The sequence below is a fragment of the Macrobrachium rosenbergii genome, chromosome 23 (genome assembly GCF_040412425.1).
Source record: "Macrobrachium rosenbergii isolate ZJJX-2024 chromosome 23, ASM4041242v1, whole genome shotgun sequence".
Taxonomy (NCBI): Eukaryota; Metazoa; Arthropoda; class Malacostraca; order Decapoda; family Palaemonidae; genus Macrobrachium; species Macrobrachium rosenbergii.
The window spans coordinates 41,931,969-41,954,871 of NC_089763.1; the positions used below are offsets into that span (position 1 = coordinate 41,931,969).

The window sequence follows — 22,903 nt, forward strand, 5'->3', positions numbered from 1 at the left end:
GAAAAACGAATTGGTTTTCATTTTATCAAGACGTTAAGTTAGCTACTCGAAGCTGAGATTGACTGTGATCAAGTGTACTTACATGCAGGTGTGTAGTTGAGTAAGCACAAAGCTAACTGTTCGAGATGTGAACGGCTGCGCGAGAAGGGAATGTGTTGTATCTCCCTTTGTTTTGCATTTGAATTGCAACACTTCTCCCCCGTAAAAGGTATGCACTTGTCTTACTTGATAATGTACATGTTGCCATAACACTTAATGGTATGTAAACTGCATCATGTTGAGCACGCTTGTGGTTGCAATTGTACCACCATCCGTAGGATAAGATTTGCGATATTCTTCCATAAGTTTTTTTGAAAGTGCCGAATCTTGAGTTAAATTCTACTTAAGATTGTAAAGCCAAGCTAACCGTGCTGTGTAACAGTTAAGTTATGCAGAAGTACTGTATAGTCTAGACTTAGGACTCATGCTGTCTGGAACACGAATGCTGTCCTAAATGAACCTGCACAGGGAACCAGTCTTATAATATATAGAAGAGTTCTAAGCAGGAAAGATATGTCCTTAAGAGCCACTTCTAGAATTAGACCCCAACTAGGAGCAAGATGCTTGCTTTAACAATGTATCCAGATATTGTAAACACTAAGAAGTATTTAAGAAACCGCGGGAGTCAGACTTTCCATTCCTCGACCTTAACGTTAACCTTAAGATGAAGATTCGTCAGTCTTCGACCTCAAGTGCTAGTTCCAGCTAAGAATGGGCTTAAGATTATGATTTCGTATACTTTTATTAGCTTAGGCCGAGAATAGAATTGATTTGTATAGTCTTAGTTAATTGTCGTAAATGAATGGTAGCCTCCGAATGTAAAACAGAACAATTGGCATACCAATATGCACCAGTTACAAGTAATATTATTATACCAGGAAGATTAGTGACTGGTTTTAATCTGTACGTTCTAACGGCCTTTGTTGGGAGACTGGATTCCTCACCAGACCTCTTGTTCCCATCAACACCTAAGCGCTCCTACCGGCCCCTTTTGGGCAATAGCCATCTTGGCATAAGGCTGCCTCAATCTAAATCAACCAAGCGTCTGTTGGACTCTCGAGCTTCAATGTAGCCCCGCAGTCAGTTGCAGTGTTTCAGGATACTGATTCGTGGATCGCGGTTAATAACGCGGCACCAATGTCGTCCTCGGGTGGTCACAGGAGTTTTTGCCAACTGTATAAATCATTATTAATAGAGTGTTCTCTATTAATCCTGATGCAAATACTGATTGGCGAGTTGATCGATAGACTCTTCCTTAACGCACAATTGACTAATCCGGTCCCACTCCGTCTAGGGGTTATGTGGGACCTACAAACCCGTGTGACACTCTAATAGTAGAGGCATGCGAAGTTATACCTGGAAAACGGAACTACGAGACTGGTTAGTGATTGTGCTTCGTTCGGCAGTAATTTCTAGTTTCTATTTTTCCCCTAAGTTAGTTTCACGTTAAAGGAAGTAGGTTCAAGTAGATGATAACTATTACGACTTATTTTTTTAAAAATTCAGAATGCATAATGGAATTCAGAATGCATAACGGAACTGTGGTGATTGTGCTTCGTTAGGTGGTAATTTCTAGTTTCCATTTTCCCCCTTAGTTTCATGATAAAGGGAGTAGGTTTTCTATTCACACTAATATTCCTTTTATAGCGAAAGGAGTGTACCTGCTATCACTGAAGCATACTCTAACACACTTGAAGTTTATTTTGTGTGTTTACGATTGTGCTTCTTCAGAACTGTTTAACTTGATCATGTTTTGAGGTATCATGCTCAAGATTAATGCTAAACCTGAGTTTGCTCGTTTACTCCTGCAGCCGAGCGCTTTCCCATTCGAATGTCGCTCTACTCTCATGCGCTGCGGCTTCAGCGCTCTCTTATCTTATCGTCATGCTTTATCATAAATCACCTTGCCACTGCCGTGCTCTCTTGAGTCAACCCTTTCCTCTTAATTTGTTCAAGATTCGTGTATGGTCGCCCTCTTAATCTTAATCTATGCTTTCCAACTTACGTTTGAGTCTAACTCAACTTTTGTGTTGCTCCTATTTTTAGCTTATACTTTATAACATTCTTTATTCCCCTACGCTATTTTCCCCACGTATTTAATATTGCTTTCAACATTAGCGAAGCAACCCTATCATTATCTTAAGCTTAAACGTTCAGGTGCTCTCCCAATTGATTGAAGGTATACAAATGGGTTTTAATTTTTTTTTTTTTTTTACATCATTCTACGCCATTTGATTTGACACGATCCCGTGACTAACTCCCTGGTTGTTCTTTTCCGAACAGGTGTGAATCAGCATAAAATTCAGCGACCACAGATGTACTGGGGTAAGATCACCATACTTGACGTAACGCTATGCCTCAATGGATTACGTTACTTTATATTTGTCTGAGCGTAATTTCTTAATCTCCAGGTGAAGTAATGATTTATTACCTGACCCAGCAGGCAGTCAATGCTAATTTACGTTGTCATATTTTCCTAAAATACCTTTTCTCTTTTGACATTCTAAAGTTCAGACGAAATGGAAGTTGACATCAGTTTCGCTTTTCAGTGCAGACTTGGCAGTGAGACTGAATGGGTCTTGTGTGTGCTGGTTAAAATAGAAAAGAAGTAGGTGATTATTAGATTATTAACTTATTGGGTTACAGGTGCGTCTTTAATTTTTCACAGGATACATTAGTAACTATTGCGCTTAATTAAATAAAATTGTTGAATTAGTGGTCTTAGCTGCTTCTTTCTTGTATATATCAGGGCGGTGGAGAAGAGAAGGTTGATTAGCATAACTCCATATTGAGTGAGCCAAATCTACAGTTCTTTACTCTAGTACAGATTGTGTTTTATATAAGAAAAAATGGTATAAAATATGGGTGTTAACGATGTTCCCTTAAGGGGGTATCGCCGTCAGTGCACTTCACCTGGCGCACTGTAGGCATTACTTGCGGTTCTTTGCAGCGTCCTTTCGGCCCCTAGCTGCAACCTCTTTAAATTCCTTTAATCGTACCTCCGGTCACATTCTCTTTCTTCCATCTTAACTTTCCACCCTCTCTAACAGTTGTTTCATTGTGCAACTGCGAGGTTTTCCTCATGTTGCATCTTTCAAGCCTTTTTAATGTCAATTTCCGTTTCAGCGCCGAATGACCTCAAAGGCCCCGGCGCTTGGCCTTTGGACTAAATTCTATATTCTATTCTATTATTGATCTATTATTGATGATGTTTACATTACAGCTAGCAAGAGTAGAAGGCTGTTTTTTATTACTTTAAATTATCCAGTTAGAGGAAAAGAGGATTAGAGATGAGTATTTCGGATTGCATCAGCGATAATATCAGGAGATTGCAGTGGCTCTGTCGTACACGTTTTGACAGAGCGCTTTCGGTAGTGACCAGATATAAAGTAATATAGAATGCAAATGCTTGTGTTGAAGGGTGAAACTGAGTTGCGATGTCAATCGATTGGTAAGCAAGCTGCCAAAATTGCAGGATTTAAAAGGAAGGGGGGATGATGATGCAGTTGGCGACTCGGTACATTCTATTTCCCAGGAAGTTGAATTAGATTGATAACCTTACGAGGTAAATTAAATTATTGGAGGCTGGTTGAATAATTGATAATATCTCAGATAATTAAATTAAGACTGCAGTGAGGAAGATGACGCGAGTGACGGATGTTGGGGGCGGGGAGGGGGCCACCAACTCACTCTATTATCTGCTTGATTTTCCTTCGGCAAATTGAACAAGTACTGGTTTAGTGAAAAATAGAATAGAATATAATATATAATTTATGCCAGAGGCCAAGCACTGGGACCTATGAGGTCATTCAGCCCTGAAAGGGAAGCTGAAAGTACAGAAGGTTTGAAAGGTGTAACAGTAGGAAAACCTCGCAGTTGCACTATAAATCAATTCTCAGGAGAGGGTGGATGGGAAGATGGAAATAAGAGAATATGATCGGAGGTACAGTAAAAGGAATGAGAGGGCTTGCAGCTAGGGGCCGAAGGTTCTTTGCAGCGTCCCCTCGGCCCCTAGCTGCAAGCCCTCTCATTCCTTTTACTGTACCTCCGATCATATTCTCTTAATTCCATCTTCCTTTCCACCCTCTCCTAACAGTTGATTCATAGAGCAACTGCGAATTTTTCTTCCTGTTTCACCTTTCAAACCTTTTTACTGTCAATTTCCGTTTCGGGGCTGAATGACCTCTTAGGTCCCAGCCCTTGCCCTTTGACCTGAATTCTATACTCTATAATATGCTTTGCTGTACAGGGTTGCTTTGCCTGTTGCTGCCCCTGGGTATAACATTCGGCTTCAACAACTCGAGTAACGGCTTGGTTTGTCATGATACCGCAATAGGAAAAAATGGAAGTTGTTTTGAAACTGCCATAGGAAAATACGGAAAGTGGCATCTTTTATGAATAAGCTGTATCAACTTACTGATGTTTTATGTGGTGAAGTTGATAAAAAAAAAAATGGGTTACCTGTCAGGAAATGCACTAGCGGATCCAAGGCGGGGGTGGGGGAGCACCTGGACACTTGCCCCCACCCCATTGAAAAATAATGATAAAACAGTAATATTGAAGATTTAGATAACATAAATAAGAAATATAAAAATGGGGAAAAAATAAAAAATCGATTAAAGAAATTATATGTATATGTGTGTGTATGATATGAAAATTGGTGGCCATCCCCCCTGAAATTTTTCTGGATCCGTTAGTGAGGAAATGGAAGACAGTTTTCTTGATTTTTTTCAGAAACAGAATTGAAAATTCAATAGGACTTGTTGGAACTCAGAATCAAGTTAATGCTGACCCTGGTACCTGAGTAAGCTTATCGAGATCTCATAAGAGTAAACGATGAGAGGAGTATTCATATCTGAATCTGTTAGGTGGAAGAATATTTTACGCCACGTCTTGATGGTGTCTCGTTAAATGATCTGTGAGCAATGATGGATGAGGCGGAATGTGGTATCCTTGGAATTTATTTCGTATTAGTGCGGTTTTTAATACTGTCTGCATTAACTACTGGAAGTGGTTTAAGATTCATTCATATCGTTGATGAATCCTTTAAGGATCTGAGAGAAGACTTTTCTCTTTGGATGGTTCCTTATACTGTACCTCCGTTCATATTCTCTTTCTTCCATCTGATTTTCCACCCTCTATAAGTTAGTCGTTGGACTGGTCGGTACCGTTCTCGGCTAGCACTCTCAAGGGCCCGAGTTCGAACCCCCGACCGGCCAATGAAGAATTAGAGGAATTTATTTCTGGTGATAGAAATTAATTTCTCGGTATAATGTGGTTTGGATTCCACAATAAGCTGTAGGTCCCGTTGCTAGGTAACCAACTGGTTCTTAGCCACGTAAAATAAGTCTAATCCTTCGGGCCAGCCCTAGGAGAGCTGTTCATCAGCTCAGTGGTCTGGTTAAACTAAGGTATACTTAACATTTCCACCCTCTATAACAATTGATCCACAGTGCAACTGCGAGGCTTTCCTCCTGGTACACCTTTCAAATCATCTTATTCTCAATTTTCCTTTCAGCGCTGAATGACGTCATAGGTCCCAGCGCTTGGCCTACATTCTTTATTCTATTCTATTTTCCTTGGATGGCTTTCAGGAAAAATTTCAGCGATAAGTTTTCTTTTCAAACAACTTGTTAGTTTAGTACGATAATGTTCATTTTCCACAAACCCTTAAACCTACTATCCTTTAAGATGTATGCATGGATGTAGCCTATTTATTAGTCTAGCAGTGAGTGACTGCCGTTTGCTTGAAATACTGCTTTTTCCGGAGCCAAGTGGCATTCTTCAACTTGATAAATCCCAATGTTTAACGTAAGTTTAGCAATTCTCTCTAATATTTTTATTTCCAGATCACCATGAAATTCTGCGCTGCCAACAAGGAAATTTATTTTTCCTTTGTCCTTTTGGCTTTGTTGTATTTGTTAATCATCACGTACACATACATTTACGTCTTGCTAAAAGTTCCCACCGAGCCCAAGGCTAGCGAAAGTCGTCAAATCGGCCGGCGTAGCCTAGGGTGGAGAGAGCTTCTGGAAACGTGGGACTATAACTTCAGGGTAAGGTTTGCTGTTTCTAGAGCACATTTCAGTGAATGACCGTGTTCTAGAACAGGTGAAATTAGAGTTATGAGTGTTAAGTGCGCTTTGTTTTCTATCAGTAACGTACTAAGAAATAATCATTCTCACCACGTGAAAAATTGATAGATTTTAGTATCTTAAGTCTAGAACTCTCGTGGGCATCGCAGTGAATGGGAGGCTACTGGCTCACACCTCCCCCCCCTTTTTTTTGTTGATTAACTTTTTTTTATAAAATCGAGATTTATTTGATTTTGCATGAAACCAAATTCAAACGGTCATTCATACTTAAATTCATGCCATTCATGATCAAGGAAAACCTGCCGCCTTCATAGGTTTTGAGGTTCATTGCTAGCATACATAATTAATTTTTGGTCTTTTACAGATTACTCTTGTTAGGAGTTACTCATAGGAGTGATCTCTAGAATTAAAAATTTAGTAAAGGTTTGGGTAGCATTAGACTAATAACTTGATTGCGCGGAAATCAAGGTTACCGCTTTCTCCTGATCGATAACTTCAACTTGTGCATTCTCTCTCTCTCTCTCTCTCTCTCTCTCTCTCTCTCTCTCTCTCTCTCTCTCTCTCTCTCTCTCTCTCTCTCTCTAGAGAAGTGCACGTGATCATGTATACAGCTGGGTAGCATTCGTACCTTCGACTGCCTCCCCTTCAAATTGACAGACAGACACAACGATAAACAATTAAGAAAAGTCCGAAATACTAATTACACCCGAAATGCGGTGTAAAAATGCTAATAGGTACTGGAGTAATACTTCGTTAACCTACTGTTCACAGTATTTCAATTAGCCATTCCTTATTTCAAATTCTTTAAGGATTCGCCACCTGAATAGCACGAAAAATTCAAAAATTCAAACGTCATTTCCGTACTTAAAAGTGGTTATTGCTTTATAAGAGCAGTGGCAGCGACTTCTAGCCTACCTTCTTTTTGTGAACAAAATAATAGGAAAACACCGACCTAGAATTAAGGTCCTCGAGTCTTTGGCTTCAAAGATGGCTCGGGCTGCCATTGCTCTTATGAAACACGAGGGGGGATAGTGCCGTCAGTGCATCTCACGCGGTGCGCTGTAGGCATTACTTAAGGTTCTTTACCGCTTGCCCTCGGCCCCTGGCTGCAATCCCTTTCATTCGTTTTACTGTACCTCCTTTTATATTCTCTTTCTTCCTTCTTGTTTTCTACCCTCTCCTAACAATTGATTCAATAGTTGCAAATGCGAGGTTTTCCTCCCATTACACCTTTCAGACCTTTCTACTCTAAATATCCTTTTCAGCGCTGAATGACCTCATAGGTCCCAGCCCTGGGCCTTTGGCCAAAGTTTAATATTCCATTCTATTCTCCTCATGTCACACCTTGATCACATTATATGGAAGTTACCAAGAAAAGGTGCGCCAGATTTGTTAGTGGCATTCCTAAATGATATTCGAAGTGTGCATTGATAAAGGACGAAAGCGTAAATTACCTGCAACAGTCATGTAGCACCAGTGAATTCCGTCATGAATGAGACTCTATTCTACTTAGCATTTTTGATGACTGATTTTAATGATTAAGTGCAGCTATCATTTTTCTTTTGATGATGATTTTGCTAATCAGGTCTATGCCATTAATAATATATATAATTATAAACTTTATCATGTTAGAGTATACAGTTCTTGAAGCTGAGGTAGACCGCACGCTAAAATGCCGCCAGTAAATTGTTTATTACTAATATATGTAGCACTCTCAAATTAATCCAAGGAGCTAGAGCCATTTCGTATGCCTATCGGTATCTTGAGAAGGGACGTGATAAAGCAATGGCTGCTTCTTGAGTGCTTATTTGTGTTATACATACACTTGAATGGAAAAATGAATTTGCACTGAACTTTTCTTCAGTTCATAGTGGGAGTATGTGGGATTCCCTTAGAGAGAGAGAGAGAGAGAGAGAGAGAGAGAGAGAGAGAGAGAGAGAGAGAGAGAGAGAGAGAGAGTATAAATATATTACATATCATTGGAAAGTATTCCGTGCACTCTTAATTTTTTTCCGTATTTCTGACTTTTAGAATATCAGAGAGAGAGAGAGAGAGAGAGAGAGAGAGAGAGAGAGTATAAATATATTACATACCATTGGAAACTATTTCGTGCACTCCAATTCTTTCCGTATTTCTGACTTGTAGAATATCCTTTACATTTAAATTTTTTCAGCAACCAATATTTTTGTCCCGATGAGCTTTCAGATTTAATTATGCTGATTTTGTTGCTGCTTGTCATCCAGTGAAATTTAAGAGCTCGCAAAGCGTTCTTCATTCAAAAGTAAATCTCATTGTTAGCTTGTGAACATAGTTGCCCAATCGACCACTAAGGTTTAAAGAAGTACGAAGAACGAAATTATAGCTGAATTATAGTTTATGAATTTTTTTTTCTTTCAAGTCACGATTCTTAGTAGTTTAAGTCTCGGTGCCATCTTTTTCACTTCTCGCTTCTCTCTCTCTCTCTCTCTCTCTCTCTCTCTCTCTCTCTCTCTCTCTCTCTCTCTCTCTCTCTCTCTCTCTCTCTTTCTCCTCACAAATCTGTTACACCTGCTCACACGTCATATGTACTTTTCAATGAGGTATTATTCGCTGTCTTTAAATTTCCATGTCTTATCAGTAAAGATTATATTGCCCACGTCTGTAAATTATGAAAGGTTTATATGATACAGCTGAAATAACATCCCCCATGCTAGTTTCGAATCTATAAGTTTGTATATGCTGTTAAAGCGGGCGAGATAATTGCTCTAGGGTACAGTGAAACACAATTTACTGTATTTCCTTCTATTTTGCTCCTTTGCTCTTTCTTTTGTTTACACATTTGTAGTCTCTTCTGGCAGGAGGAAGTTATTCAGGTTCCTTTGTTTCCTTTCACAAGAATATATGCATACGCATAATATAAAAAAATATTTTTGTTTAATGTTTCAGTAACTTTCGTATGCAATTTTGTGGTTCTTAAAATGATATACTTCGTGTGTTTTTCTTTTTTTTTTTCAGCTGAAAACAGAATCAACAGCACCCATACTGTTTACTTATCCCGGTGCAGTGAAATTTATCCTGAACGAGGTTCGTGCTTGCGAGAAAGACTTCCTAGTGGTGGCATTAGTTATGACTGCCATAAAAAATAACCAGAGGAGACATTTCATACGTCATACCTGGGGGCACAGTGCTGTGGTCGAGAAGACGGGCATCAAACCGCTGTTCATCGTTGGGCAGCCAAAACAACACACAGATCAGGTAGTGGGCATGAGAAAATGTTAGTCTTTTACAAGGTAAATTTTGATTAGCATTGATAGCTAACTCGATTTTTCTAGACCTTTTATGGCTGGCCAAAACAAACTTGTATGAAAAAATGGTTTAAAAAGCGTGTTAACTTGTCTTTAAGTGACTGCAAATCTGGCTCCGGAAGAGACAGGGTAATGGTTCAGGAATTCCAGGATGTGGCTTAGAATTCTAGGATTTTCATCCCGGAAATGGTTGGCAAGGATTGCTCAAATAAATATATCCACGTGTTTGTGATTCCTAATGTTATCAGTGGGTGAATTAAGAAAATTGTCTTCACTTTTTTCTTGCTTGTAAAATATAGTTTAAAATACTGGATGGTTCATACTGACAACGATTGTAAAGATCAATTAGTTCAAATGATCACTGCAGATGCTATCCGCCTAATAGCTCCTCCACCACAACTCCTCAGCAAAGCAGACTATATTTGTTACTTTTTGAGATAAATGAGACACTCATCCCCCTCGAAGCCACTATTCCAGTCATAGTAGACTTTCGTCTATCTGAGTAATGTCAAGAACCACACACTCTACGCCAAGTTTTATTTTCGTGATGTCACTCACAGGACTTGATTGGCATTCGTTGGGACCCATCATACTTTCAGTGGGGAGGGACTTAAATCAATAATAATTCCACGACCCATCCCTCAATCATCTGGACCAGTAGGGGCATGTATTTCCTGGAGTACCTGCTGTTGTGTCTTTTCTGACTGGTGGGTGCCCTCCCTTGAGTTCATGTCACTGCAGACCCATTAGGCCACTGATGGAAGTGCTGATTTCCAGATGATCCGTCATTGCCAAGATAGGTACTTGAAGAAATTCTCCTCATCGAGAAGTTAAATATGTCAACTCCAGTAGTTTTTTGGGGGGTGTGGGGGAGTGGACTTTGGGCAGTTACATCCTCCTCGTGATCTCATTTGCTTAATCCTCCCTCCTAAAGAGTGTTTCTTGCTACACTATGATTAATGGGCTTTAACAAACTTTAAACAATAAAGCATTTATTTGAAATGCTCTTCTTCGTGTATAGGGATGCATTCCACTCACAAGGCTTTTTATGAAGGTTGCATTCCACACACCAGGCTATTTTATGAGGGATGCATTCCACACACAAGGCTATTTTATGAGGGATGCATTCCACACACAAGGCTATTTTATGAGGGATGCATTTCACACACAAGGCTATTTTATGAGGGATGCATTCCACACACAAGCTATTTTATGAAGGATGCATTCCATACACAAGGCTATTTTATGAGAGATGCATTCCACACACAAGGATATTTCATGAGGGATGCATTCCACACACAAGGCTATTTTATGAGGGATGCATTCCACACACAAGGCTATTTTATGAGGGATGCATTCCACACACAAGGCTATTTTATGAGGGATGCATTCCACACACAAGGCTATTTTATGAGGGATGCATCCACACAGAAGGCTATTTTATGATGGATGCATTCCACACAGAAGGCTATTTTATGATGGATGCATTCCACACACAAGGCTATTTTATGAGGGATGCATTCCACACACAAGGCTATTTTATGAGGGATGCATTCCACACCCAAGGCTATTTTATGAGGGTTGCATTCCACACACAAGGCTATTTTATGAGGGATGCATTCCACACAGAAGGCTATTTTATGAGGGATACATTCCACACAGAAGGCTATTTTATGAGGATACATTCCACACAGAAGGCTATTTTATGAGGGATGCATTCCACACACAAGGCTATTTTATGAGGGATGCATTCCACACACAAGGCTATTTTATGAGGGATGCATTCCACATACAAGGCATTTTATGAGGGATGCATTCCACACAGAAGGCTATTTTATGAGGATGCATGCCACACAGAAGGCTATTTTATGAGGGAAGCATTCCACCCACAAGGCTGTTTTTTGAAAATGGGTTTGTGTATGAAATTGTTGTATTGTATAAACAGTTTTTAGAAATTGTGCCAAATGTGCACAGAACTCTATGCTGCTTGTTTGTAGAATAGGGAGTGTGTACACTACTACTAATCATGATAAGCATTCATACTTGAAGGAGTGCACATTTTAAGGAAAGTTCACTGGGTGACCAGATGGATATTATGATTTGCAATATCGGGAATACTACTGCTGAGCGCCATATGCACAAGGCATAAAGCTAGGTGGTCTGGGGTGAGCGCTTCCCAAGCGGGGTCCTGGCAGAGCCCCGGGAGCCAAAACTTTTAGTGGAATTTGAAGGCAATAGAACACATTTCCATTATCAAAATTACAACTGTAGATTCTCAAAATTTCATGATTGAAGAGGATAATTTCATGTCCAATCCCTGCCACAAAATAACTGATAGCCAACCTTAGCCCTTGCCCTCCCTCACAAAAATAGATTTATTACAACTATTGTAACTTTCCATTTCTTAATAATTCCTGTCAATTTTGGGGATTTGTCTGGTCGCCCAGTAGTCAAAAATTCTTCTTACTAGGCAACAATTTTTCTTCACTGGGCGACTATTTGGTGGTCCAGCTATATAATGTTAAAATATTTACTGACTTGAAGCCAACAAAAAATAAAAATTATTTCCTGGTATTTGTATCCAGACGAATTCATTAAATTATGGTAAAAGAATGGCAGCTTTAACATTTATGTAAAGTATTCCTCTAACAGATAACTAATGGTTAAAACGTTTGATAGCTTTACAATTTTAGTTCTAATAACTAGTAATGTTGCTGGCAATAGGAGAGGCACCTGACCACCAAATATGTATAGCAAATTTAGATTAAGATTTTTGCATAAATATTTCTTAAAGGTAAAATGTCTTTAAATTTACTTGGAAAGCTTTCTTGGATTTAGTACAAGAAAAGTTATTTTAGGAATTTATTTTGATGGGGAAAATAAAAAAAAAAATGGCCATGTAAATAAACAAGGAAGGAAGACTTATTAATCATTAAAAAATTTCATCTCTACAAATCATGATTTTTTTTACATACTTAATAACTTGGATTAAGATTAAGAATTGTTATATCAAAAAGCCTTGATCTGAGAACTATCTGACTAAATTTGTTTTTTCTTAAAGATTTTTACTTTTCATGCACCTTGAGCTTTTAATAAATAATTTTTAATGCAATTACATATGATTTTTTCAGTTGGCCTTGGAGGACGAATCCCATCAACATCATGATATCCTTCAAGCTAATTTTATAGATGATTATCAGAATTTGACGTATAAAACCATGGCCATTCTTCACTGGACTTCAACTCATTGTACAAACGTCCCACTTCTCCTGAAGATTGATGATGATGTGATACCTAACCCATTTGCTCTTAGTGATTATTTAGTATCCTACCTACAAAGGAACCCTCAACCAATTCTGCTTATGGGAAAGTTACGGCGCCGTGATAAAGTGCTGAGGTCAGGGAAGTGGGCGGTATCAGAGAGCGAGTACAACGGTTCTCGATATCCTCCGTATGTTGCTGGTCCCTCCTATATTGTTCCTTCTGCTGTTATACCTGCACTATTGCAGACTGCTAAAAGGACTAGGTTAGTATATCAGTGTGCTTATATTTTTAGTTAATGATATCAATTGCTGGTTTTGGAAAGCCTCTGTTTTTAACTGCATCACACAGGGAATGAACTTTGACTTTATAATTGCTCATTATCACTAATGTTGTTATTACACATTTCCCTTCAGGGGCTGCAGATTGGTTCACTAAATCATTCTACTTTATGCTTGAATTTCCATTCTGTCTAGTCTTCATCAGTACCCTTTTTACAGGATCCGTCTTTCCACTGACTTGTAACCTCTCACTCTTTTATATATCATGGCTGTACTTGTTAGGGGTTAATACCACTCACTACCTTGTACAGTGCACTGTTGAAATTACTAGAGGGTGTCTGCAGTGTCGCTTCAAACCCCAGCCTCACCCACTTTTAAGCATTTGACTATCTCTTTCCCTTTTCCTTTCTTCCATGTAGCTGTCCACTCTCTCTTAATTATTACTTCTTGGCACAATTTTGGGTTTTCTCCTAATTTCTCCTTGTGTTCCTTGCAATTGCTATTTTTGACACATGCAGTATGCTATTCATATCACAAGCCTTGATCATAGAATCTGCATGGCACAGTGGATGTCATACAAAGGTTTTTTGCATTAGACCTTCATTCCCCAGCCACAAAGTCTTCTGTATTTTATTCGTCTTCATTCCATTTGTCTTTCCCACTTACCTCTCCGGCAACATCATCATCTTCCCTTGTCACTTACCTCTGCTTCGCTTGCTCCCTCCCCAAAAGAACTTGCTTTGTTCTTTGTTAAAGCTGCTCTTATTTGCTCCCAGTTTTCCATATGGAAACATCAACAAATTGACTTTTAAATCTGGCTTTCTATACAGTGAGTCTATCCATTTACTAAGTGAAGTTTCAGAGCACTAGAATCTTAATATCTACGAGCTGACACCTTAAAACTTCGTCTTTTACAGGTGATTGAGATTCAACATCCTGTGGTGAACTAAAGGGTCAAGGTTACACTGAGAGGTCAAAGTTCAAGTGGAAATTTGCTGCTGCTTCAAGCATTGTGCTTTTCATGCACAGAATTTTTTCTTTTCCAGTTACCCTTTAGTACATCTTTCCAGCAGTGTCTGTATCCCTTTCCTGAAATCATGAAAACCATTACCTTTTGTGTCTGTGCTGATTTCCACTTTCCAGCTTTTGAATATTAAAATTCTTGTTACAGTGCAAATTTTTTCCAGTAGCAGCTGACAGTTTTCAAGTCTTAAAAAGTTTTTTATCTCTTTACATAGCATAACCAAACTGCAGTGCTGTGCCTTAGCAATTTACTACAAAACTTCAGATAGTGTTTCCAAGTTCACATTACCATGACAAGGCTTGAGATTCTAAGTTACAAAACACCAAGCTATTTTTTGTCTGACTTTCTTAATGAAAAATAAATGCATTCTGGGACTAGGACTAGGACTAGAAATCATTTTAGAGCTTGCAAGCTTTACTTTCCAAATTCTACTGAGCTTTGCTTTCCAAGAAGGGGTAAGTTCCATAGCTTCTGGCATTAATGCTAGTTCTCTGTATTCATTGGTTTCTAAACATTTCTTGAACAGATTCCTTCACTTAGAAGATGTGTATACAACAGGGTTGGTAGCTCAAGCTGCAGGCATAAGACATAAGACCATCATAAGTCTTACAAATTCAGATGGTAACAAGATGGAGGCCCGTTGGTGCTATGGTAGTAAAGTTTTCCAGGTGAGCTTCGTATTGCTTTAGACATTATTGAAGCATTCTTCCTCTCTACCTTTATCTTGCTAATAAGGAAAAGGTTTGCATTTCTGCAACATTCATATATACTGCTTATGTTAAGTAATTTTATACTGGTAAATATATTTTCATTTTTACTTAGTCATTATCAAACCATTCAAGAATTTTTCTTGTAAAACAGGTTTCACTGATTCAGCAACTTTAAATTGTTGCAACTCAGTACAATATACACAACATAGAAGTTGCTGTCTTTTGTGACACTGTACTCATTAAATGCCCTTGTGTGAAATGTGTATTTTAAGTACCAAAAATACATGAAGATTGTGGGACAGGTATTTTAATCCGACATAGCTAATTACACAAAGTTAGTTTACTGATTGCAAGAAATATTTTCCATCTTTTACAGGAAAATGTTGGGCCAGTGAATGCAACAAGGGGTTGGAATATTTTACGAAAAGTTGAAAATATATCACAGCCAGAAGCTTATGTCCTGCCAACAAAATATAAAATCCTGAAAAAGAAAAAGGTAAATGGTGTACCAGGTGTACTTTTGTAACGTCTTTGAAAACGTAATATATTTTTCTAAAGTCTTTTGAATTTTAAAATAAAAAAAAAACTTAAGAGTAGCACTATCTAGTCCTAAAAAACAGCATCTAGTCCTAAAAACCTTAAAGTATCAAATTAAGTAAGGTGTCTTGTTGATCTCATAACTATCTTCCATGTAATGCACCCGCTATCTTAATCCTGTAATGCTTAAGAGTTCGAGAGTAGTGACTGAGCAATCATTTTGAGGCATCCAGTGGTTTCCAGCAGTAGGTTTAAAAGTAATACTTAATTTTCAAGTTTACTTTCCAACCCTTTTTATTATAGCTTCTTGACATGCCACTTCAATTTCCTTTTCTACTAAGAATTCTGTATATACAGTACAAACATATGAAAAGTAACTAATCTTTTTAATAAAGTAGCTGTGTAGCTTGTTTGCTCCTAGATTCATTTGTTCCTTTTACTCTCATTTTAGTTTATTTGGTCCTTTGTTCTGATCCTCCAGGCATTTGGTTTCCAATTCAGTTTTGTCAGCATCTGACCCTTTATTGAAGTTGGTAGTGCTGAGCAATATGAAACAATCTTGAAAATAAAATAGTGCATTTAGGTAAATTAAGAAGAATAGGGTTTTAAGAACATTTCAATAAAAATTCACATAAAGATCTCACATAACATTAGAATATAGTATAGCAAAATGTTAAAAATACTTTTAAATAGTTGAAAAAAAAAAGCACCGTAATGCCTTGCAGTATGTATAGTTCAGAAAATAAATAACATTTAGCGCATTACGTTGAGAAGGAAGGGTTAAGGTATGAAATTGGATCACACTCGTCAATGTTTACATCAAAATGACTTATTCTTCCGCTCTGAAGAGACACCTCCAAACTTTCACTGGTCCCTGCTGCTGTGTAAGATGGTTGAGCTGATGAATGTGACGAGTCTGACTGCAGTAACAGCTGATGCTTGGAAACATGTGATGCACCATTCTGAGTAGATATGACTAATGATGTTGCATTTTCTGACATGTCTTGAGATTCTGAGATGACTAAATTTTCAGTGTGAGATTGGTCAAAATTTGCAACAATAGGTTCCCCTTGTATATCACCTTCTATTTCCAAATTTTCATTCACAGTGCCCAAGGATCTTGCTTCATGATCATGGAAAGTTTCTTTGTGCACCTGTAATAAAATTTATAAATTCTAATTAGCACATCTTAACACAATGTTAATTCAATTTAAGATTTCTGGTGAGTACTACTAATTTAAATATTCCTGAACAGATTAATAAACAAACAAGATTTCCTTTGTCGTTCAAAAGGTACTCATTCCATAATGTGAACTGCAATCACGGTAATAAATTTAGTAACGGGTAGAAATATCATGGAGGGAAGGATACCTGATTTAGCCGTATCTCAAAAATAGTTTTTCCAATCAGTAAACACTATGCTGACAGTATAAAGATAACTATTCAGTTAGGGACATGCATTTCTAACCCTTGAGATGGTCAGTGGCATTTGATTGTCCTTCAGTCTCTTCCTCAGAACTACAAGAAGACACTGCCTGAAACAAGAGTAAGTCAGGATCTGGTCATGTCTATCAGTTGAGAGGGTCACAACCTGCTGTGGTTGCTCCTCACTCATGGGAGAAAGTGAAAAGCTGCAGATGATGAAGTTACTTCAGAGAACAATAGTGTCTTGGCATGGAATTCTTAACCCTGATCCTGCTCTAGGTGCTAACTAGGCCATCAATACTGAGAACTGTTGCTGCTGTTAAACATCCTGCACATAAGATCTCTTGCTGCAGTGTTCTAGGTTTGCAAAAATCTATATCTGCTACTGCTCCATAGGCTAGGACCTGTTGCTGCCACCACTGCATTGGTAGAACCTGTTCCTGCAATTTGGCCTGGGTCCCACAAACATCGCCTGATAGTCAGGGAAGGCAGGGACTGTAGAAGTTTTGCTGGCCAGAAATACCCGAACTTAGCTGATAGAAGACCATGCTCATCAGAAAAAGAATTTGCTGCTACAGTGGTGGTACAAGACACTAGGACTTGCTGATGATGCTGCACTGGCTCTTGATGCCTGGGATCTTTCTCCTGATGCTTAACAGACTTGAAACTTGCTCACATGATTGGATGTGACAAAATGTGCCCCTGCCAAAACCCACTGTTCTTCTGCTGTATTGGTATTAGATTCTGAGTCAGGACTGACTTCTACAGTACCAAGAATTTCTGCTGCACCTTTCGCCAGCTTGTGCTTTGGTGGACTACTTTCCTTTCAGCATCACAGCTGGATAATAATGCTGTTCTATTGCCTAGTGATGTCACTACTGATATTGCTGCTATTACTCCTACTATGGCTGGGTTCGCCTGCTCCAAAGAGGTTACTGTTGTTGCTACTGCTGCTCTAGTTACAACTATAGGTTCTTGATGCCACTGCTCCTGCTGTTACCTTTGCTGCTGAATGAGAACTGGACATTAGAAATGCTCCAACAATGGCTACAGGAAAGAATGCTGCTACCTTGCCCTTTGACATCAGGACTGGATGGTAATGCTGCTGCTAAAATAAACATCTACTGCAGAAATGGATGTTGCTGCTAATGCTTTTTGGCCATCAATGTTAGCACCTGATGTTCTACCTAGTACTGTAATGGCTGTTGTCCCAATGACTGTATGCCACTCATACTAATGCTTTGAGTAATTTTTTCAAGACCAAAATTGGATGCAAGTGTTGCTTCTGCAATTACCATTAATGCCAACACTGAAATGGCAGTTAGTTCCAGAACTGGATGCTTTTGTTTTTACTGGTCTGTGCATTGTTTGTTGCTGCTTGCTATCCTCATTAACTGGACTTGTCAACTACACTAATGATCAATGTCAGGACTGGAAACTGTTGAATTACCAGGCTTTCCATATCAGGACCACATGCTGCTGGATTACCCTTAGAACCCTAGGACTAGATGGTGCTGTACTGCCGGTCTTTATCAGAACCAGTTGCTGTTATAGCAACATTACCTGGTACCAGATGCTGCCAGGTTGACTTAAGACATTAAGACCAGATGCTGGGGCTCCTACTGCAATGTACATCAGATGCTCTCTATTGGCCATCAATATCTGTGCCAGATGCCAATACTGCTGTTAATAATGCTAGTACCACATGCCTGTGACTGCTTTGCTTTGTCCAATGTCAACAGCACCTGATGTTGCTAGTGCATTGTCTAACAATCCCCTTGCCAAGACCAGGTACTGCCACTGCTAAACTGCTTTTCAAACCTGGAACTGACTACTTGGCTCTTAACTCTGGTTGTCAATGCTAGTAGATGCTGTTGTGTTTGATGCAATAGTTGCCAATGGCAGAACTGCATGCTCAGACCACTGCTATAACGACTGTCAACAACAAGCTTGCTTGAGACTGCTGCACTGTTAGTGAAGTGCCCAGCATTCCAATCCACAGAACCAAATGCTGCTGCTGTTGCATTTGCCAGTCTCCCTAGAACTAGTCTGCTGCTGCCATTAGACAAAACATTACTCCTGCAGTGGCCTTCTATCAAACTGTAAGACCAGATGATGTTGCATAGTCTGTTGACACTAAAACTAGAAGATGGTGCTGCTGCTCTCTGCTTACCAGTTGCTATCAGAAGTGGATGCCACTACTGCAAGGTGTAAGGATCTGCTCCAGCTGCTGCCATCCGCAGCCAATACAGCATCAAGAACAGGTTTTACCAAAGCTAACTCCTGACGTTAAAAGCCAATGTTGATCCCAGTAACTGCTGCTAATACATCAATGAATGAATGTGGATGCGAAACCTGCTCCTGATAATAAAACAGAAATAGATGCCAAAGCTTTTTGCTAAAAACTACAATGGGAGTTGAAGACAAAACCCACTTCTCCAAATTTTGCAATGGGTGTGGATGCCAAACCCAATGGCTCCTAATACTGTGAAGGGTGTAGATGTCATAGCTTCTAGCTCCTGATGCTGCTTGTGGCTTCCGATGTTATAACCTATGGATGAGGCTGCTACGGCATGCTTCTGATGCTGCAACAGGTGGAAATGGTAAAACCTACACCTGATGGTAGAGTTGATGAGAATGCTGCTGCCTGTTCTTGATGCTATTATGGATGCAGAAACCATATTAAAACATGAGCCTGATAAGTGTGAATACCAAAACATCCTGCAACACCAGATGCAAATTATGCATCCACACCCATTAAAACATCAGGTGCAGTCTCTCCCAATCACAACCACTGCAATATCAGGAGAAGTATTTGTCATCCCCATCCACTGCAGTAGGAGGTGCAGGTTCTGGCAATACTGTATGTGGATGGCTGATGATGTTCCTAATGCTGCAATTGAGGTGAATGGCACAATGTGATCTAAAACTGCTATGGGTGTGGATGCCAAAACATGCTCCTGATGTTGCAATAGTTGTGGCTGCCAAAAACACCTAACAAAGCTGCAAACATACTCCTGATACTGCAATGAATTTTGCACCAATTATAGGACAACCCATTCTTACTCACTGCTAGCACTGTCAATACCAGGACCAGCAGCATCTCCTCCTACTGAAGCAAATACCTGGCCAGCCTTAAGATAGTTAAGAACGTTTAACTCAGTGTCTTAGTCCAGGCCAAAAGACAACTGGATCTACTCCTCCCTTGTGGGGCTCGATCATAAAAAAATATGTATCATGACATTACGTTTTAATTTTTTTCTAATATATACCATAATCCAAAAATGCAAATCTCCTGAACCCAACTGCATTCCTCTCGGATATATAAAAATTCTACTAAAGAGACTGACTGATAGGCCCCCCAAATAAATATCCTACTAAAGAGACTGACTGGTGGCCCCACAAACTCATCAAAAATGCTCACTGACAAATAATTGTTTTTCTTACATTCCCAAAGTTCCAAGACTACTTTCAAAATATCAACTTCATAAATCAAAAGTTTGTATTTAACAATTTGAATGTTGAAACAATAAATCAGTCCCCTTATGCACTCCTTTGACTTTGTTCCAAACTATCCAAATTCTTGAAACTACAGTAAATCATACCCTATTTATAAAAAAAAAGTGATCAACCTTTACCTTCAGAGTCTGTTCTGTGCTAAACATTCTAGGGCACAATGGACATCGTACATAATTTGCTCTTTTTGAATGAGTACGTAGGTGGGAAGTTAAGTATCGTGCCCGAGCAAAATTTCTTCCACAAATCTTGCATATGTGGCTTTGCTTGGCTTCAGGTTTAGCAGGTGCATTTTCCTTTGGTTTAGATTCATCATTAGCCTGTAAAATACTTTACAATCAATGCTCATGTTTTTGCTAATACAATCAATGCCAACATATTGAACTGTAACATATAGACAACCAAAGTTGGAGAGTAATAAAAATTATTGATTCCTACCACAATTTTCCTGCTCAATTGCTTTATAAGGGAAAACTAGAATTTCAAAGAACCACAAAATATAATATTTAAATCACATACTGCTTACAACAACTTCACTTCCAACTAAAAAGTAGGCATAAACTTTAACATTATAAACAAGAAAATGCTTGCCATTAAGTGAATATTGCCTTTTTGCATACTGTTCTAATGAATCCATTAATCTGTGAAACACACCCAATCACACCAACTGGAAGATCTTGAAAGAAGAAAGCCCAACAAAGCATCTGGAAATCTGGTTCCTCTGCCATGCAAGACAATGCTCTAATCACTCCTGTGTGTGACTGCTGAAGTCAAATGCGGTACTGCGCTTCCCATGGCTGGCACAGAAGAATGAGAAGGGTGTCATCCTACAGTTAGGCTTTCTTTTCAAGATCTTTTCAGTGTGATTGGGTTCATTCCACACTGAGGAAGTTTATTTATGATTGTAAAAAAATGTGATTTACTATAAAACAATTTGATAGTTTTATACACAGTTTATTCCTGATAATTTAAATTCACTTTGGTATACTATCCTGGAACTATCATTAAACAATTTATTTTGCAAAATGCATTTAAAGGTAATGCTGTACTGACTTTCTGAACTGATAAATATCTGCAAAAGCTATACAAGACTTTACAATGACCATTCCTACAATGAAGGCTTCAGTGGAAATAACTGAAGATTCCTCCTTTGGCTGAATAGACTGACAATACAAAAGTAATTAAAAGAATTACAACTAAATGAGAAACACAAAAACTATACCTCTATCAACAGTGGATGATGAATTCTCATATGAACTGACTTTAGATAGAGAAGACGTTTGAAGTAAAACCCACAGATCTTACACTGGTATCGCTTGGCATCATGTTGCTCCTGCAAATCAAGCAAGAAATATTATTTCAACTAGTTAGAGAAAACTTTAATTATGCCAATGAAAGGCAGGATATAACCTGTTACTACTGTAAATATAAGCAGCAGCAAACCTCATCTGTAACCACAATTTACAGTAAACTAAATCTTCAGTTTATATATGTACGAATCAACGCTAACATTACAGTAAGTAATATATATCACATTGTATATAAATCAATAAGTATTAGTATACTGTACTTTCATTTGTATTAAATCTCTTATCAGATTTCATGAACTATAAACATATACTCTGAAGAAAAATACAAATATTATTAAATTTAAAATTGCCAATACTTTCATATGATTTACGGAGTTCTGCTGGAATAAGGTGGGAAGATTATTTATGAGTGGGGTATTGCTAAAAGTAAGATATACAGGTGGTAGGACAAAAACCTGTAGGAAGATCCTAGAAATCACAGAAAAAGTTCTATGATAAAGACCTAAACCTGATATAGGAATCAAAGAAAAAGTACAATGATAGACATAAACCTGATAAGAAGTCTGATAGAGGGCATGGATAGAAGAGAACTGAGAACTCATTTCCCCATAATGGTTATAGTTAATGCAAAATGTTTATGATGAAAGAGATGACTGAAATAAATATTGTAAATTCAGAATAATTTGCAATTTCCCTTGAAATAAAAACCTGGAGTATTTGATATGGGTATACCTCCTATGCAAGCTGGTGCATTCAAAGCAGCTTTGTAGTAACTGCTGGTGGGGGGGGGGGAATTACAATAAAGACTTAAGTTGCAGATTGATGAAAAATGTAAAATGTCCTGATTTGCAATTTGTTCCTGCAAAGATAAAAACCTCATTTTTATACTTTCGCTCCTTAGGCGTGAGGTACTGTCATCAGAACGTAATTAGTGTCCTTCTAAACAGAAAATGCCAACCTTCCAGTCAAGTATATGAACAGAAGGATGACTCCTATAACTACCTGTACAGCCTGCATGATGGAAAGACTATCTCGAAACGTAACAATTGTAACAGACCTCAAAATGATAATGCTTTATCACCTTCCCTCCCATAGCTTGAAAGGAGATGGAGGGAGTCATATCTACCAAATACAAATAAAGGACAGACAAGCATGTTCTAGTTGTACCCCACTTTCATCTGGCCTGAGCAGAGCATGCACAGCCATAAGCTGCTAGATGGGATTGAGATTAGGTAAGAAAACCCTAGACCCTTAATTCACCTTTATGCCAACCATGAACCTTAGGCTAGATAATTTTCTGCCTAAGGGGGCTTGGATAGCTACAAGCATTCAGCAGCCACCACAGGTCCTCAGGGCAAAGTGTCCAAGGACTTGCCAGATGCCTGCCCAAAACACCTGTACTGTACAATTGAGTTCTTGAA

General features: G+C 38.6%; 2 protein-coding genes across 2 annotated transcripts in view; one reads left to right on the forward strand and one right to left on the reverse strand.

Moving 5' to 3' along the window:
* The first annotated feature begins 74 nt into the window (after nucleotides 1-74).
* Nucleotides 75-15,285, forward strand: LOC136851554 (beta-1,3-galactosyltransferase 1-like). The gene is made up of 6 exons (XM_067125811.1): nucleotides 75-208; nucleotides 5,889-6,095; nucleotides 9,129-9,368; nucleotides 12,550-12,944; nucleotides 14,511-14,652; nucleotides 15,071-15,285. Exons 2-6 carry the CDS (start codon nucleotides 5,895-5,897, stop codon nucleotides 15,218-15,220), a joined length of 1,128 nt encoding a protein of 375 aa, XP_066981912.1. The 5' UTR covers nucleotides 75-208; nucleotides 5,889-5,894; the 3' UTR covers nucleotides 15,221-15,285.
* A 546-nt stretch (nucleotides 15,286-15,831) lies between these two features.
* Nucleotides 15,832-22,903, reverse strand: part of LOC136851102 (zinc finger protein 729-like) — a 49,322-nt gene continuing 42,250 nt past the window's right edge. The window contains exons 19-21 of the mRNA XM_067125073.1: nucleotides 21,395-21,505; nucleotides 20,295-20,492; nucleotides 15,832-16,385 (exon numbers count right to left, since the gene is read on the reverse strand). Coding sequence (XP_066981174.1) covers nucleotides 15,993-16,385; nucleotides 20,295-20,492; nucleotides 21,395-21,505 — 702 coding nt within the window. The 3' untranslated portion in view covers nucleotides 15,832-15,992. The remainder of the gene's footprint in view (nucleotides 16,386-20,294; nucleotides 20,493-21,394; nucleotides 21,506-22,903) is intronic.